We start from the raw sequence: 17,642 nt of genomic DNA on the forward strand, positions 1-17,642 counted from the left end.
ATCCTTTCCAAGGTCACCGGACCTTCCCAGTGTCCGCCCCTTGCCCGCTCCGATTCCTGGCCGGGACGGTATATTCTGGCCGATTTCCCTTGGTCTCAGACTGCAGTTCAATCTTTCTGTCACTAGGAGGGGACATTTCCCAGTGTGACAGCGCCACCACCTGGTGTGGTGTGTAATGACAAACAATCCAGCTCTGCCATTGGCCGCTTCGGAAATAGGGAGTAGGCCATTCAGCCCATCGAGCCTGCTCCACCGTTCAATATAATCATGGCTGATCGGACACTCCAATGCCTTTTACACCCACTGTCCCCGTAACTCGTTATGTTACTGTTCATCAGAAGTCTATCTCTGCTTTAAACACCCCCCATTGGCTGAGCTTCCACAGTCCTCTGCCGCAGAGAGTTCCAAAGATTCACAATTCTCTGTGTAAAGAAATATCTCTTTCTCTGGATCCTAAGTGGAATCCCCCTCATTTTGAAATTCTGCTCCCTGGTTCAAGACTCGTGAACCGGAGGAAAGCTCTTACCTGCATCTACCCTGACTATTCCTTAAGTATTCTCGATGTTTCAATCTAACCCCGTGCTGTACCTGTCCTGGAAGTGTTTGATGGGGACAGTGTAGAGGGAGCTTTACTCTGTATCTAACCCCGTGCTGTACCTGTCCTGGGAGTGTTTGATGGGGACAGTGTAGAGGGAGCTTTACTCTGTATCTAACCCCGTGCTGTACCTGTCCTGGGAGTGTTTGATGGGGACAGTGTAGAGGGAGCTTTACTCTGTATCTAACCCCGTGCTGTACCTGTCCTGGGAGTGTTTGATGGGGACAGTGTAGAGGGAGCTTTACTCTGTATCTAACCCCGTGTTGTACCTGTCCTGGGAGTGTTTGATGGGGGACAGTGTAGAGGGAGCTTTACTCTGTATCTAACCCCATGCTGTACCTGTCCTGGGAGTGTTTGATGGGGACAGTGTAGAGGGAGCTTTACTCTGTATCTAACCCCGTGTTGTACCTGTCCCAGGAGTGTTTGATGTGGACAGTGTAGAGGGAGCTTTACTCTGTATCTAACCCGTGTTGTACCTGTCCTGGGAGTGTTTGATGGGGGACAGTGTAGAGGGAGCTTTACTCTGTATCTAACCCCATGCTGTACCTGTCCTGGAGTGTTTGATGGGGACAGTGTAGAGGGAGCTTTACTCTGTATCTAACCCCGTCCTGTACCTGTCCTGGGAGTGTTTGATGGGACAGTGTAGAGGGAGCTTTACTCTGTATCTAACCCCATGCTGTACCTGTCCTGGGAGTGTTTGATGGGGACAGTGTAGAGGGAGCTTTACTCTGTATCTAACCCCGTGCTGTACCTGTCCTGGGAGTGTTTGATGGGGACAGTGTAGAGGGAGCTTTACTCTGTATCTAACCCCATGCTGTACCTGTTCTGGGAGTGTTTGATGGGGACGACATACACTGTCAAAAGTCTTCCGAATTCTGACCACATCTACTGACTCTCCCAAACTTATCTGCTGCTGGGGTGAAGATGGAGAGGTTTCGGGGAGGAGTTCCAGAGCTCAGGGTCCGGGCCAGTGGAAGGAATCGAACTCGGTTTAACACGGTTTAAGTGGCTTAGTTTTTAGCACTCACGCCATTGGGTGTCTGCCAGGCTAAGTGAGGATACTGATAGGTTGCCAATCTCCGTACCATTATTATCGATGTATTTCGTTTCCTGCTTGGCATTGTCCATGGAAACACCGTGAATTTCCACTCGCACCAATGGATCCACGATCGAGCCCTCCTTACTGTTCTCCACTTTGGGCAGTTGCTGTGCACTGATCACCTGGACAGCGAGAGAGAGAGAGAGAGAGAGAGAATGAGAGAGAATGAGAGAGGGAGAGAGAGAGAATGAGATAGAATGAGAGAGGGAGAGAGGATGTGAGAGAGCGGGAAAGAGAGAATGAGAGAGAGAGAGAAGACAGAGAGAGAGACAGCAAGAAAAGAGAGAAAGGAAAAGAGAGAGAGAATGAGAGAGCAAGAGAAAGAGAGAGGGAGGGAGAGAGAAAGAGGGAGAAAGAGAGGGAAAGAAAGAGAGGGAGAGAGAGAGAAAGAGAGGGAAAGAGAGAGAGAAAGAGAGAGAGAGAGAATGAGAGAGAGAGAGCAAGAGAAAGAGAGAGGGAGGGAGAGGGAGAGAAAGAGAGAAGAAAGGGAGAGAGAGGGACAGAGAGAGAAAGCAAGAGAAAGAGAGAGAGAGAGAGGGACAGAAAGAGAGAATGAGAGAGAGAGAAAGCAAGAGAAAGAGAGGGAGAGGGAGCGAGGAGAGAGGGAGAAAGAGAGAGAAAGAGAGGGAAAGAGAGAGAGGGAAAGAGAGGGGGGAGAGAGAGGGGGGAGAGAGAGAGGGAAGAGAGAGGGGGAGAGAGAGGGGGAGAAAGAGAGGGAGAGAGAGCAAGAGAAAGAGAGAGACAGAGGGGAGAGAGAAAGGGGGACAGAGAGCGAGGGAGAGAGAAAGAAAGGGGGGAGAGCGAGCAAGAGAAAGAGAGAGGGAGTGAGATAGACAAAGAGAGAGGGGAAGAGAATGAGAGAGAGGGAGGGAGGGAGAGAGTAGGTGAGAGAGAGAGAGAGAGAGAGTGAGAGAGAGCGAACAGGAGAGGGAGAGAGAGCGAGAGAAGGAGCAAGAGAATGAGAGAGAGAGAGAGAGGGAGAGGGAGAAAGAGAGAGAGAAAGAAAGGGAGTGAGAGAGAGGGAGGGAGTGAGTGAGAGTGAGTGGGAGAGAGTGAGAGGGAGAGAGAGTGAGAAAGAGAGAGGGGGTAGTGAGAGAGAGAGACAGGGAAGCAAGAAAGGGAGAGGGAGTGAAAGAGGGAGCAAGGGAGTGAGAGAGAGCGAGCAGAAGAGGGAGTGAGAGTGAGAGAGGGCGAGAGGGAGAGAGAGCGAGAGAGGGAACGAGAGAGATGAAGCGAGAGAGAATGAGAGCAGGAGAGGGAGAGAGAGAGTGAGTGAGAGAGCAAGGGATAGAGGGAGAGAGAGAGGTGTGAGGGGGACAGAGTGAGTAAGGGAGAGAGGGAGAGAGAGCGAGAGAGGGAACGAGATAGATGAAGCGAGAGAGAAAGAGAGCAGGAGAGGGAGAGAGAGAGTGAGTGAGGGATAGAGGGAGAGAGAGAGGTGTGAGAGGGACAGAGTGAGTGAGAGAGGGAGCGAGGGAGAGAGGCAGTTAGAGGGAGTGAGGGAGTCCCAGCCTCTGCAATTGTCTAACAGCTCTGGTTTCTGCAGTTTTTGGGATCGAGCTTGGGGTTGAAAGGTGGATGTGCAAACTGACAGTGGCATCATGGTACAGGAAGCCAGTCACTGGGGTATTGTTAATGGGAATGTCATTGTAGACGGGGACAGTGTAGTCCAGGGGGATAAACACCGTTCTCTGCAGCCGAGAGCGAGAGTCCTGCCGGGTACCAGGATACCAGCTCTGAGCTGGGAAGGAGCAATGGGAGGGGGAGGAAGTAGATGTTGTTGACCATGTTTGTACCAACGACAGACAGGGCTAGGAAAGAAGTTCTGCTTTGGGATTATGAGCTGCAAGGGGCGAAAAAAGCGTAATGTAACAATCTTTACCCTGCCAGGGTCGCTCAGCTCCTGACCTCATCACAGCCTTGGTTCAAACATGGACAAAAGAGCTGAATTCCAGAGGTGAGGTGAGGGTGACAGCCCTTGACATCAAGGCTGCATTCGACCGAGTGTGGCATCAAGGAGCCATAGAGAAACTGGAATCAATGGGAATCAGGGGGCATCAGGGGGGAAACTCTCCGCTGGTTGGATACCTGATACACAGGAAGATGGTTGTGATTGTGGAGGTTTCAGTTATCTCAGTTCCAGGACATCTCTGCAGGAGTCCCTCAGGGTCAGTGTCCTCGGCCCAACCATCTTCAGCTGCTTCATCAATGACCACTTCCAAGTGTTCGCTGATGATTGCACAATTTTCAACACCATTCGCGACTCCTCAGATACTGAAGCAGTCCGTGTCCAAATGCAGCAAAACCTGGACAATATCCAGGCTTGGGCTGACAAGTGGCAAATAACATGCCAGGCAATGACCATCACCAATAAGAGAGAGTCTAACCACCACTCTTAGACATTCAATGAAATTATCAACTCCAATATAGAAACATAGAAAACAGGAGTAGGCCATTCAGCCCTTCGAGCCTGCTATGATCACAACTCATTGCCACACTCCCACGTCTCCCCTTACCCTTTGAAGCTTTTTAGAATCTAGAATTCTATCAATTTCCTTCTTAAATATATTCAGTGTCTTGGCCTCCACTGCCTCCTAGGTTGGAGAATTCCACAGGTTCACCATCCTCTGAGTGAAGACATTTCTCCCCATCTCAGTCCCAAATGGCCTTCCCTGTATCCTGAGACTGTGAACCCCTGTTCTAGACACCCCCCCCCCCCCCCCCCCCCCCCCCCCGCCGGCAAGCTGGAGGAAACAACATCCCTGAATCCAGTCTGTCCCGCCTTGTCGGAATTTTAATTAGATCCTGTCTCATTCTTCCAAATTCCAGCGAATACAGGCCCAGTCGACCCAATCTCTCTTCATACAACAATCCAGACATCTCAGGAATCAGTCTGGTGAACCTTCACTGCACTCCCTCTATGGCAAGAATATCCTTTCTTAGATAAGGAGATCAAAACTGCACACAATACTCCAGATGTGGTCTCACCAAGACCCTGTACACCTGCAGTCAGACATCCTTGCTCCTGTACTCAAGTCCTCTTGCAATGAAGGCAAACATACCCATTTGGCTTCTTAACTGCTTGCTGTACTTGTATGCTTGTTTTCAGTGACTGATGTACTTGGACTCCCAGATCCCTCTGCACATCAACATTTCCCAATCCATCACCATTTCAATAATAGTCTGCCGTTCTGTTTTTCACTCACCACTGACACACAGGAGCAGCCGTGTGTACCATCTACAGGATGCACTGCAGGAACTCACCAAGGCTCCTTCGGCAGCACCTTCCAAAACCACAACCACTACCATCTAGAAGGACAAGGGCAGCAGATACCTGGGAACACCCCCACCTGGAGGTTCCCCTCCAAGCCTCTCACCATCCTGACTTGGAAATATATTGACGTTCCTTCACTGTCGCTGGGTCAAAATCCTGGAACTCCCTCCGGTGGCACGGCAGCACAGTGGTTAACACTGCTGCCTCACAACACCAGAGACCTGGGTTCGATTCCCGGCCTCGGGTCACTGTCTGTGCGGAGTCTGCACATTCTCTCCGTGTCTGCGTGGGTTTCCTCCGGGTGCTCCAGAACCAACAGTCTGGACACTCTTCCTACTAATCCCCCTGACACTAAGGGCCATAGAATCATAGAATCCCTACAGTGCAGAAGGAGGCCATTTGGCCCATCGCGTCTGCACTGACCACAATCCCAACAGGCCCTATCCCCATAACCCCCATATCTACCCTGATAATCCCCGTGAAACTAAAGGGCAATTTAGCACGGCCAATCCACCTAACCTGCACATCTTTGGACTGTGGGAGGAAACCAGAGCACCCGGAGGAAACCCACGCAGACACGGGGAGAACGTGCAGGCTCCACACAGACAGTGACCCGAGGCTGGAATTGAACCCGGGTCTCTGGTGTTGTGAGGCGGCAGTGCTAACCACTGTGCCACCGTGCCTCCTTATCAATTTTGAACCCTTCTCATGACAGAGTTTCCTCTTCTGGCCTGGATACATCGGCCACCTTGGTAAAGACAGATGCAACAAATTAATTTAATTTCAGTAAGCCATGCTCGCTGACTGTATGTGTAAATTCCCTTTGCCTCATCAACCCTACCACCCCTTTACTATTTATATGTCTGTGGAAAACATTAGCATTCCCCTTTATGTTGGCTGTCAGTCTTTGATAATCACTCTTTGATTCTCCAATGTTCATTTCACCTCCCCTCCAAACCTTTTGCATTCTTCTTGGTTCTCAGTTGTATTTTCCACCTGTCACCTGTCAGAAGCACACTTTTCTTCAACTTAATTTCAATCTCTTTTTTCATCCAGGGAGTTCTGGGTTTGTTTAAGTCAAGTTTAAAGTTTACTCATTAGTGTCACAAGTCGGCTGACATTCACACTGCAATGAAGTTACTCTGAAAATCCCCTAGTCGCCACACTCCAGCGCCTGTTCGGGCACACTGAGGGAGAATTTAGCACAGCCAATGCACCCTAACCAGTACGTCTTTCAGACTGTGGGAGGAACCCGGAGCACCCGGAGGAAACCCACGCAGACACGGGGAGAATGTGCAAACTCCGCACAGACAGTTGCCCTGCCTTTCCCTTTTCAGGGAATATACCGTGACTGCCTGAACTATTTCTGTTTTAAAGGTAGCCCGAGCTATAGCTTTTCTCACCAACCTTTCACTCCAGTCTATCCAGCCCAGCTCCATTCTTGCCACATTGAAGTCGGGCTCTCCCCCAGTTAATTATTTTTACTCTTTTCTACCATCACCATGAACCTTACGACACAATGATCTCTGTCTCCTAAACGTTCCTCCACTGATACTCGATCTACTTGGCCCACCTCATTTCCAAGAGCTGGGTCCAATAGTGCATCCTGTCTTGTTGGACTGGACGCTCGGTTACAGAAAATCCTCCTGAGCACAATCGGGGAACATTTGTCTCTCTGCTCCCTTTACACTCCCACTGCCCCAGTCTACATTCGGGTAATTAAAGTCCCTCATTATACCTACTCTATAATGTTTGCATCTCTCTGTCATTTCCCTGCAGATTTATTCTTCTACATCCTTCTTAGTAGTTGGTGGTCTACAGACTTCACCGAGCAATGTCATTGCACCCTTCTTGTTCCTTATCACTAATTGATTCTGTCCTTGAATCCTCTGGGACATCCTCCTTCTCCAGCGCTGCAGCGCTCCCCAATTCCAACCCCACCACTCCTCCTCCTTTCCTTCCTTTCCTATCTTTGCTGAACACCTTGCACTCAGAAATATTTAACTCCCAGTCCTGCCCTTTCTTGAGCCAGGTCTCAGTTATCACCACAAAATCATATTTCCACAATGCAATCTGCGCCTGTAACTCCGCAGTCTGATTCACTCCACTCTGTGTTCACAAACACGCACAGTAACACTGATTTAGACTTCAATACTCTCTCCCTTTCTCTGACTCCACCTATTAACTTACCGTTCTCTATTCAGTGCTTACTGTCCCACCAGTATTTTGTGCAACCTGATATTATTCTCTAATCTTTTCACTTGGAGAGCAAGAGAGAAAGAGCGCAAAAGAGCGAGAGAGACAGAACGAGAGAAAGAGACAGAGCGAGAGAAAGAGAAAGAGACAGAGAGAAAGAGACAGAGCGAGAGAAAAAGACAGAGACAGAGAGACAGAGAGAAAGAGACAGAGCGAAAGAGACAGAGAGAAAGAGACAGAGAGAAAGAGACAGAGAGAAAGAGACAGAGAGAGAGACAGAGAGAGAGAGAGAGAAAGAGAGAGAAACAGACAAACAGAGAGAAATAGAGAGAAATAGTGAAATTGTGAGAGAGAGAGAGATTTTGAAGAGTTTACCTGAATGGTTAGATTGAGTGGCCGGTAACCAGCTGTATTTTGAGGATGTTCGGGGTCAAAGTTCGATTCTATCATTCTCATAAACCAGGGTTTTAACACAAAGCCGCAGTGAGCATTACGACTAAAGAGCCCGTCACTTAGATCCATCTCCTCGCCAGCTGTCTGGAAATTCAACGCCACTCGAAAGGAGATAATGGGAGATGCCACATTAGTCAATTCTGTCCACATGATGGCTGGAATGTCAATGGGATCAAACTGTGTAACCCCCCATCATTACCGACTATATCACTGAATACACACACACACACACACGTTGCAAAACAGAAGGAGGCCGTTGGGCCCATCATGTCTGTCTCAGCTCTCTGTACATGCATGTTCAAATTTACACGCACAAACATGGGTAAGATGGGTATCGAGAGACATGGGCCAAACACGAGAAATTGGGACTAACTTAGTGTTTTAAAAATAGGGCAGCATGGACAAGTTGGGCTGAAGGGCCTGTTTCCATGCTGTAAATCTCAATGACTCTATAAACACATCAATAGTCCCTCTGCAGCTGAAGGAAGGAAAGCCAGTATGGATTTATTCAGGGCAAATTCTTTTTAACTAACTGGCTTGAGTTTTGGACGATGTTGCAGGCAGGTTAATAAAGAGCATGCTGCTGATATGGTGTATATGGATTTCAGGAAGACATTTGATAAAGTGCCACATGACAGACTTGTGAGCAAAGTTAGAGCTCAAGGAAAGAAAGGGACAGCAGCAACAGGGATAGAGAACAGGCTGAGGCCAGGGTAGAAAGAGAAGCGATGAAGACTTGTGTTTCTGACAGGAGGAAGGTTTATATTGGGGTTCCCAGGACCGAGACTTGGTGCATAGGGACACGACTTCCGAATTTGTGGATGAGAAACCTGGGGAGTATTGTGAGCTGGGAGGAGGATTGTGGAGAACTTCAAAAGGACATGGGCAGTTCAGGGGAATGGCCAGCTAAGTGGCAGGTGAAATTTAACGCCGATCAGTGTGAAGTGATTCACTCTGGTGGAAAGAACACAGACACCAGGAGATGGAATTTCCACCCCTCGCCCGGAGCCGGGATTCTCCAGTCCCGCTGCAGCGAACGGAGATTTGACTGAATGCCAAATTCACCATCCTTGCTGGCAGCGACCGTGGGGCGTGAACGGCTAGAGAATTCCTGCCATGAACATAAAGGGTACAATTCTAAAAGGGGTGCAGCAGCAGAGGGACCTGAGGGCATGTGTGCCAAAAACATTGAAAGTGGCAGGACGGTTTGAGAGAGCGGGTAATAAAGTGAACAGCATTCCGGGCTTTATTAACAGGGGCATAGACTACAAAAGGAGGAGGGTGTGTTACATTCATATAAAACACTGGTTCAGCACCAACCAGAGTATTGTGTCCAGATCAGCACACACTGCACTTTAGGGAGGATGTGAAGGGAATGCAGAAAGGATTCACAAGGATGGTTCCAAGGACAGGGGGCTTCAGTTAGGGAGAATCGAGGGTTGTTCAAGTTATTCAAAATCACGAGGCTTCTGGACAGACTCCCCAGAGAGAAACGGCTCCCATTGGTGGAGAGGTGGAGATAGAGAAGGCAAAGATTTAAGGTAGTTGGAAAAAGCAGCATTGGAAACACGAGGATAAACATTTTTGTCCAGCGAGTGGCTCGGGTCTGGGATGCACAGCCTGAGCGTGTGGGGAAAGCTGGTTCAATCAAAGCTTTCAAACGGGAATTGGATAATTAACTGAGGAAGGAACAATTGCAGAACCACAGGGAGAGATTTCAATAATCTACAAACTACAGGATTTCATATGAAGATGGCTGATATGCTGCTGCCTCACACCACCCAGACAGTAAATAGTTACTGTCTGCTGAGAGAGATAATGAAATAGTTAAAAATTGCAGTTGTGAGTCTGTGAGCCGGTAGCTTAGAGGATTGAATTACTGATAACAGCTTTGTTTCTTCTTGTCTGGAGAGGTTATAGAGTCATAGAGGTTTACAGCATGGAAACAGGCCCTTCGGCCTAACTTGTCCATGCCACCCTTTTTGTCTTTAACCACTAAGCTAGTCCCAATTGGGATATCCCAATTGGGGTATAGAGGGATATTTGGCCCATATCCCTCTATACCCATCGTACCCATGTAACTCTCTAAATGCTTTTTAAAAGACAAAATTGTACCCGCCTCTACTACTACCTCTGGCAGCTTGTTCCAGACACTCACCACCCTCTGGACACTTTTGTATCTCTCCCCTCTCACCTTAAACCTCTGCCCTCAAGTTTTAGACTCCCCTACATTTGGGAAAAGTTATTGACTATCTAGCTGATCTGTGCCCCTCATTAAGTAAGCCCCACTATAAGATCATCACTCAGCCTCCAACGCTCCAGAGAAAAAAATCCCATTTGATCCAGCCTATCCTTATAACTCAATCCATCAAGTCCCGGTAACATCCTAGTAAATCTTTTCCGCACTCTTTCTGGTTTAATAATATCCTTTGTATAATAGGGTGACCAGAATTGCACACAGTATTCCAAGTGTGGCCTTACCAATGTCTTGTACAATTTCAACAAGACGCCTCAACTCCTGTATTCAATGTTCTGACCGATGAAACCAAGCATGCCGAATGCCTTCTTCACCACTCTGTCCACCTGTGACTCCACTTTCAAGGAGCTGTGAACTCTTTTGTCTTCAAGACTCATTTTAGGCTGAACAGAACAGGCTCTCAGTGTGACTCCCTCCTTGATATCGGTGAGGAGTAACACATTGCTTCTTAAAGAGAATAGGTTTCTAAGATATTTCTCATTTTAGGATAATCAATAGTGTTAGATTCAGGATGACTTCTTGGCTTATTTTTATCACTAAAGACTGCTTAATCCTTGTGCCACAATTGAGAAAGCCTAAAGCATGTACATTGTCAAACACAATCTGCTGATGGGGCAGTGCCAGGCACGGGGAGCTGGCATCTGTTGGAGACTCTTACCTATTTGGCAGCCTGTGTTCCAGAACTCCTGAGGGCTGAAGTTTGAAGAATCAGTTCGGAATCCACTGGGATAGACCCGGGTTAACTGCCAGGCATTGTGACGGACAAACTCGTTCGCTGTTAACCAAACAAGGCAGAGACAGGAGTGAGTCATTCACGGCAGACTGAGTACAGACGCAAAGTAACCAATCAATATTTCACCATCCGGAGAGGGGAGATCAAATCAAGACACTCAGTCCATCAGAACCCATTGATGCCAAGATATCCATTATCCAAAAAACACGACCAAACCCCTCCATTCCAGTCGGTAATTCACTCCCTGGTACCTGTTATTCTATATATAAACCATTCTGAACTCCTCGGTTAGATTCTGGAACAAAGAACAAAGAAAATTACAGGAACAGGCCCTTCGGCCCTCCAAGCCTGCACCGACCATGCTGCCCGACTTAACTAAAACCCCCTACCCTTCCGGGGACCATAATCCCTCTATTCCCATCCTATTCATGTATTTGTCAAGACGCCCCTTAAAAGTCACTATCGTATCCACTTCCATTACCTCCCCCAGCAACGAGTTCCAGGCACCCACCACTCTCTGTGTAAAAAACTCGCCTCGTGCATCTCCTTTAAACCTTGCCCCTCGCACCTTAATCCTATGCCCCCTAGTAATTGACTCTTCCACCCTGGGAAAAAGCTTCTGACTATCCACTCTATCCATGCCTCTCATAATCTTGTAGACTTCTATTCTAGTCCATAACTCACTCCCGGGTATCTGTTATGCTATATATAAACCATCCCAAACCCCTCGATTAGATTCCAGTCTGTAACTCACTCCTGGGTATCTGTTATGGAGGGAAAACTCTGAGGTCTAAGGACTGACAAGTCCCCAGGAGCAGATGGCCTGTACCCTAGGGTCTCAGAAGAGGTGGCTGCAGAGATAGTAGAAACATTGGTTAGAAGATAGGAGCAGGAGGAGGCCATTTGGCCCTTCGAGCCTCTTCCAAAATTCCTGAGATTCTGGAAAGGTCCCCATGGATTAGAAAATAGGGAATGTAACAACTTTATTCAAGAAAGCAGGAAACTACAGGCCAGTTAGTCTAACATCTGTCACAGGGAAATTGCTAGAATCCATTATTGAAGAGGTTGTAGCAGATACTTAGGGAATCATAATGCGATCAGGCAGAGTCAGAGTTGGTTTTATGAAAGGGAAATTATATTTAAATAAACTATTGGAGTTTTTTAAGGAAGTAACGAGCAAGGTGTCCACCTGTAGAGTGGTGTACTTGGATTTTGAGAAGGTTTTCCACAAGGTGCCACATCAAAGGTTACTGCACAAGATAAGAGGACATGTTGTACGGGGTAACACATTAGCAAGGCTAAAGGATTGACTGGCTAACCGGAAGCAGAGGGTAGGGATGAATGGGCCTTTGGATGATCAAGTTGTAACTAATGGAGTGCTACAGGGATCAGTGCTGGCGCCCCAACAATTTACAATCTGTATCAATGATTTGGTTGAAGGGAGCAAATGCATGATAGCTAAATTTGCCAATGACACCAAGTAAGTAGGAGAGTAAGTTGTCAAGAGGTGGCTGAGAATCAGCAAAGGGATATCAACAGGTTAAATGAGTGGGCAGAAAATTTTCGATATGGAATATAATGTGGGAAAATGTGAACGTATCCACTTTGGCAGGAAGAATAGAAATGCAGTATACTATTTACATAGACAGAGATTGCAGAACTCTGAGTTACAGAGGGATCTGGGTATCCTGGTAAATGAATCAAGAGATGGTAGTACGCAGGTATCGCAAGTGATTAAGAAGGTAACTAAAATGTTGTTTCTTGCAAGGGGAATGGAATCTAAAAATAAAGACGTTTTGCTGCAGCTGTACAGAGTCTTGGTGAGATCACATTTGGAATACTGGCCAGACTCCCTGACCCCGCCCTGCGGCTGGGATTCCCCGACCTCGCCCCGTGGCTGGGATTCCCCGACCTCGCCCCGTGGCTGGGATTCCCCGACCTCGCCCCACGGCTGGGATTCCCCGACCTCGCCCCGTGGCTGGGATTCCCCGACCTCGCCCCACGGCTGGGATTCCCCGACCCCGCCCCGCGGCTGGGATTCCCCGACCTCGCCCTGTGGCTGGGATTCCCCGACCTCGCCCTGCGGCTGGGATTCCCCGACCTCGCCCCGTGGCTGGGATTCTCTGACCCCACCCCACGGCTGGGATTCCCCAACCTCGCCCTGTGGCTGGGATTCTCCAACCTCGCCCTGCGGCTGGGATTCTCCGACCTCGCCCCACGGCTGGGATTCCCCAACCTCGCCCTGCGGCTGGGATTCCCCGACCTCGCCCCGCGGCTGGGATTCCCCAACCTCGCCCCGCGGCTGGGATTCCCCAACCTCGCCCTGTGGCTGGGATTCTCCGACCTCGCCCCACGGCTGGGATTCCCCAACCTCGCCCTGCGGCTGGGATTCTCTGACCCCGCCCCGCGGCTGGGATTCCCCAACCTCGCCCCGTGGCTGGGATTCTCCGACCTCGCCCCACGGCTGGGATTCCCCAACCTCGCCCTGCGGCTGGGATTCTCTGACCCCGCCCCGCGGCTGGGATTCCCCAACCTCGCCCTGCGGCTGGGATTCTCTGACCCCGCCCCGCGGCTGGGATTCCCCAACCTCGCCCCGTGGCTGGGATTCCCCAACCTCGCCCCATGGCTGGGATTCCCTGACCTTGCCCTGTAGCTGGGATTCCCCGACCCCGCCCCGCGGCTGGGATTCCCCAACCTCGCCCCGTGGCTGGGATTCTCCAACCTCGCCCCATGGCTGGGATTCTCCGACCTCGCCCCGCGGCTGGGATTCTCCGGTCCCACTGCAGGGAATGGACATTTAGTTGGGCGCCAAATTCCCCGTCCTTGCTGGTAGCAGCGGCAGGGCGTGAATGTTCAGAAAATTCCGCACACTGTTTATAGTTTTGGACTTCATTTGAGAAAGGATTTAACTGTCTTGATCCACTGGAGCAAGCTGAGAGGGGTGATTGAAAAGCAGCAGTGCTGCAGTTTTTCAAGTTTAAAGTGAAAACTAGAAGTGGGCAGCAAAGGAGTCTGGGAAGGGTTTTTTAAGCGCGTGAAGTATAAAAGGTAGGCTGCAGTATACAGCGGGCAGCGCCGGGAGCGGGCAGTGGAGTGTGTGGGAAGCAGAGTGTGAGCTATAAGACTTTGGCTCACAGGGCTTAGGCAGTAAGGGCGAGCAGGGGTGAGTTGAATTCATTTTTGCACTTTCTACCTGGTACTGGCAAGGTATCTAGAGGGGATGGGTGTGAAGGCAGTGCAATGTTCCTCTTGCACTATGTTTGAGGTGAGGGACGCCGTCAGTGTCCCTACTGATTACACCTGTGGGAAGTGCACCCATCTGCAGCTCCTCCAAAACCGTGTTAGGGAACTGGAGCTGGAGTTGGATGAACTTAGGATCATCAGGGACGCAGAGATGGCCATAGACACAAGCTTTAGGAATACAGTTACTCCGAGGATTGAAAACAGATGGGTGACGGTGAGAGGGGCTGGGAGGAAGCAGTCCGTGCAGGGATCCCCGGTGGTCGTTCCCCTTAGCAACAAGTATTCCGCTTTGGATACGGTTGAGGGGGATGACATACCAGTGGGGAGCCGCAGTGAGAGGATCTCCAGCACTGTGTCCGTCTCTGTGGCTCGGGAGGGAAAGGGGGAGAGCGGGAGGGCGATAGTTATTGGGGACTCGTTAGTTAGAGGGATAGATAGGAGGTTCTGTGGCAGCAAAAGAGACTCACGGATGGTATGTTGCCTACCGGATGCCAAGGTTCGTGATGTCTCAGACCGTGTTTTCCAGATTCTGAAGGGGGAGGGGAAACAGTCACAAGTCGTGGTGCACATTGGTACCAATGACATAGGTAAGAGAAGGGACGGGGATTTAAAGCAGGAATTTCTGGAGCTGGGCTGGAAGCTGAGAGCCAAGACGAAACATGTGGTCATCTCTGGTACGTTGCCGGTACCACGTGATAGCGAGTTGAGGAACAGGGAGAGAGTGCAGTTAAATATGTGGTTGCAGGGATGGTGTAGGAGGGAGGGTTTCAGATACGTGGATAATTGGAACACGTTCTGGGGAAGGTGGGACCTGTACAAACAGGACGGGGTGCACCTGAACCAGAGGGGCACCAATATCCTCGGAGGGAAATTTGTTACGGCTCTTCAGGGGGGTTTAAACTAATTTGTCAGGGGAGTGGGAAAGGGAGTTGTAGTCCAGAAGTCAGTGAGGGTGGTGAGGCATTGGGGAAGGTATCAGGGTCAAGGGTGGGTACTGGTAGACAGGAAGGTGGGTTGAAGTGTGTCTACTTCAATGCAAGGAGCATCCGGAACAAGGTAGATGAACTTGGGGCGTGGATTGGTACTTGGGACTACGATGTTGTGGCCATTACGGAGACGTGGGTAGAACAAGGACAGGAATGGTTGTTGGACGTTCCGGGGTATAGATGTTTCACTAAGTGTAGGGAAGCTGGTAAAAGAGGTGGAGGAGTGGCATTGTTAATCAAGGATAGTTTAACGGCTGCGGAAAGGCACTTCGTGGGGGATCTGCACACTGAGGTAATATGGGCTGAAGTTAGAAATAGGAAAGGAGCGGTCACGTTGCTAGGAGTTTACTATAGGCCCCCAAATAGTAATAGAGATGTGGAGGAAGAAATTGCTAAGCAGATTATGGATATGTGTGGGGGTCACAGGGTAGTTGTCATGGGGGACTTTAACTTTCCAAATATTGATTGGAACCTTTGTAGGTCAAATAGTTTGGATGGGGCAGTTTTTGTGCAGTGTGTGCGGGAGGGTTTCCTGACACAATATGTGGATGGGCCGACAAGAGGTGAGGCCACATTGGATTTGGTACTGGGAAATGAACCGGGCCAAGTGTTAGATTTGGTTGTGGGAGAGCAATTTGGAGATAGTGACCACAATTCGGTGTCTTTTGTTATTGCAATGGAGAGGGATAGGGCCGTACGGCAGGGCAAGGTTTACAATTGGGGGAGGGGTAATTATGATGCGATTAGGCAAGAATTAGGGGGCATAAGTTGGGAACAGAAACTGTCAGAGAAAGGAACTAATGAAAAGTGGAATTTTTTCAAGGAACAAATACTGGATGTCCTTGATAGGTATGTTCCTGTCAGGCAGGGAGGAAATGGCCGAGTGAGGGAACCATGGTTCACAAAAGAGGTGGAATGTCTTGTGAAAAGGAAGAGGGAAGCTTATGTAGGGATGAGGAAACAAGGTTCAGATGGCTCGATTAAGGGTTACAAGTTAGCAAGGAATGAGCTGAAAAAGGGGCTTAGGAGAGCTAGGAGGGGACATGAGAAGTCCTTGGCGGGTCGGATCAAGGAAAACCCCAAGGCTTTTTACTCTTATGTGAGGAATAAAAGAATGACCAGGGTGAGGTTAGGGCCGGTCAAGGACAGTAGTGGGAACTTGTGTATGGAGTCAGTAGAGATAGGCGAGGTGATGAATGAATACTTTTCTTCAGTGTTCACCAAGGAGAGGGGCCATGTTTTTGAGGAAGAGAAGGTGTTACAGGCTAATAGGCTGGAGGAAATAGATGTTCGGAGGGAGGATGTCTTGGCAGTTTTGAATAAACTGAAGGTCGATAAGTCCCCTGGGCCTGATGAAATGTATCCTAGGATTCTTTGGGAGGCAAGGGATGAGATTGCAGAGCCTTTGGCGTTGATCTTTGGGTCCTCGCTGTCCACGGGGATGGTGCCAGAGGACTGGAGAATGGCGAATGTTGTTCCTCTGTTTAAGAAAGGGAATAGAAATGACCCTGGTAATTATAGACCGGTTAGTCTTACTTCGGTGGTTGGTAAATTGATGGAAAGGGTCCTTAGGGATGGGATTTACGACCATTTAGAAAGATGCGGATTAATCCGAGATAGTCAGCACGGATTCGTGAAGGGCAAGTCGTGCCTCACAAATTTGATAGAATTTTTTGAGGAGGTAACTAAGTGTGTTGATGAAGGTAGGGCAGTTGATGTCATATACATGGATTTTAGTAAGGCGTTTGATAAGGTCCCCCATGGTCGGCTTATGATGAAAGTGAGGAGGTGTGGGATAGAGGGAAAGTTGGCCGATTGGATAGGCAACTGGCTGTCTGACCGAAGACAGAGGGTGGTGGTCGATGGAAAATTTTCGGATTGGAGGCAGGTTGCTAGCGGTGTGCCGCAGGGATCAGTGCTTGGTCCTCTGCTCTTTGTGATTTTTATTAATGACTTAGAGGAGGGGGCTGAAGGGTGGATCAGTAAATTTGCTGATGACACCAAGATTGGTGGAGTAGTGGATGAGGTGGAGGGCTGTTGTAGGCTGCAAAGAGACATAGATAGGATGCAAAGCTGGGCTGAAAAATGGCAAATGGAGTTTAACCCTGATAAATGTGAGGTGATTCATTTTGGTAGGACAAATTTAAATGTGGATTACAGGGTCAAAGGTAGGGTTCTGAAGACTGTGGAGGAACAGAGAGATCTTGGGGTCCATATCCACAGATCTCTAAAGGTTGCCACTCAAGTGGATAGAGCTGTGAAGAAGGCCTGTAGTGTGTTAGCCTTTATTAACAGGGGGTTGGAGTTTAAGAGCCGTGGGGTTATGCTGCAACTGTACAGGACCTTGGTGAGACCACATTTGGAATATTGTGTGCAGTTCTGGTCACCTCACTATAGGAAGGATGTGGAAGCGCTGGAAGGAGTGCAGAGGAGATTTACCAGGATGCTGCCTGGTTTGGAGGGTAGGTCATATGAGGAAAGGTTGAGGGAGCTAGGGCTATTCTCTCTGGAGCGGAGGCGGCTGAGGGGAGACTTGATAGAGGTGTATAAAATGATGAAGGGGATAGATAGAGTGAACGTTCAAAGACTATTTCCTCGGGTGGATGGAGCTATTACAAGGGGGCATAACTATAGGGTTCGTGGTGGGAGATACAGGAAGGATATCAGAGGTAGGTTCTTTACGCAGAGAGTGGTTGGGGTGTGGAATGGACTGCCTGCAGTGATAGTGGAGTCAGACACTTTAGAAACATTTAAGCGGTTATTGGATAGGCACATGGAGCACACCAGGATGATAGGGAGTGGGATA

The 17,642-nt window shown here is 49.2% G+C and overlaps 1 protein-coding gene across 1 annotated transcript in view; it reads right to left on the reverse strand.

The window, feature by feature from the left end:
- Window positions 1-1,612: 1,612 nt before the first annotated feature.
- The window catches only part of LOC144503952 (1-phosphatidylinositol 4,5-bisphosphate phosphodiesterase delta-4-like), a 49,301-nt gene continuing 33,271 nt past the window's right edge, over window positions 1,613-17,642 (reverse strand). Inside the window, exons 10-12 of the mRNA XM_078229119.1 lie at window positions 10,533-10,649; window positions 7,540-7,718; window positions 1,613-1,816 (exon numbers count right to left, since the gene is read on the reverse strand). Coding sequence (XP_078085245.1) covers window positions 1,613-1,816; window positions 7,540-7,718; window positions 10,533-10,649 — 500 coding nt within the window. The remainder of the gene's footprint in view (window positions 1,817-7,539; window positions 7,719-10,532; window positions 10,650-17,642) is intronic.

Source organism: Mustelus asterias, chromosome 14 (assembly GCF_964213995.1).
Source record: "Mustelus asterias chromosome 14, sMusAst1.hap1.1, whole genome shotgun sequence".
Taxonomy (NCBI): Eukaryota; Metazoa; Chordata; class Chondrichthyes; order Carcharhiniformes; family Triakidae; genus Mustelus; species Mustelus asterias.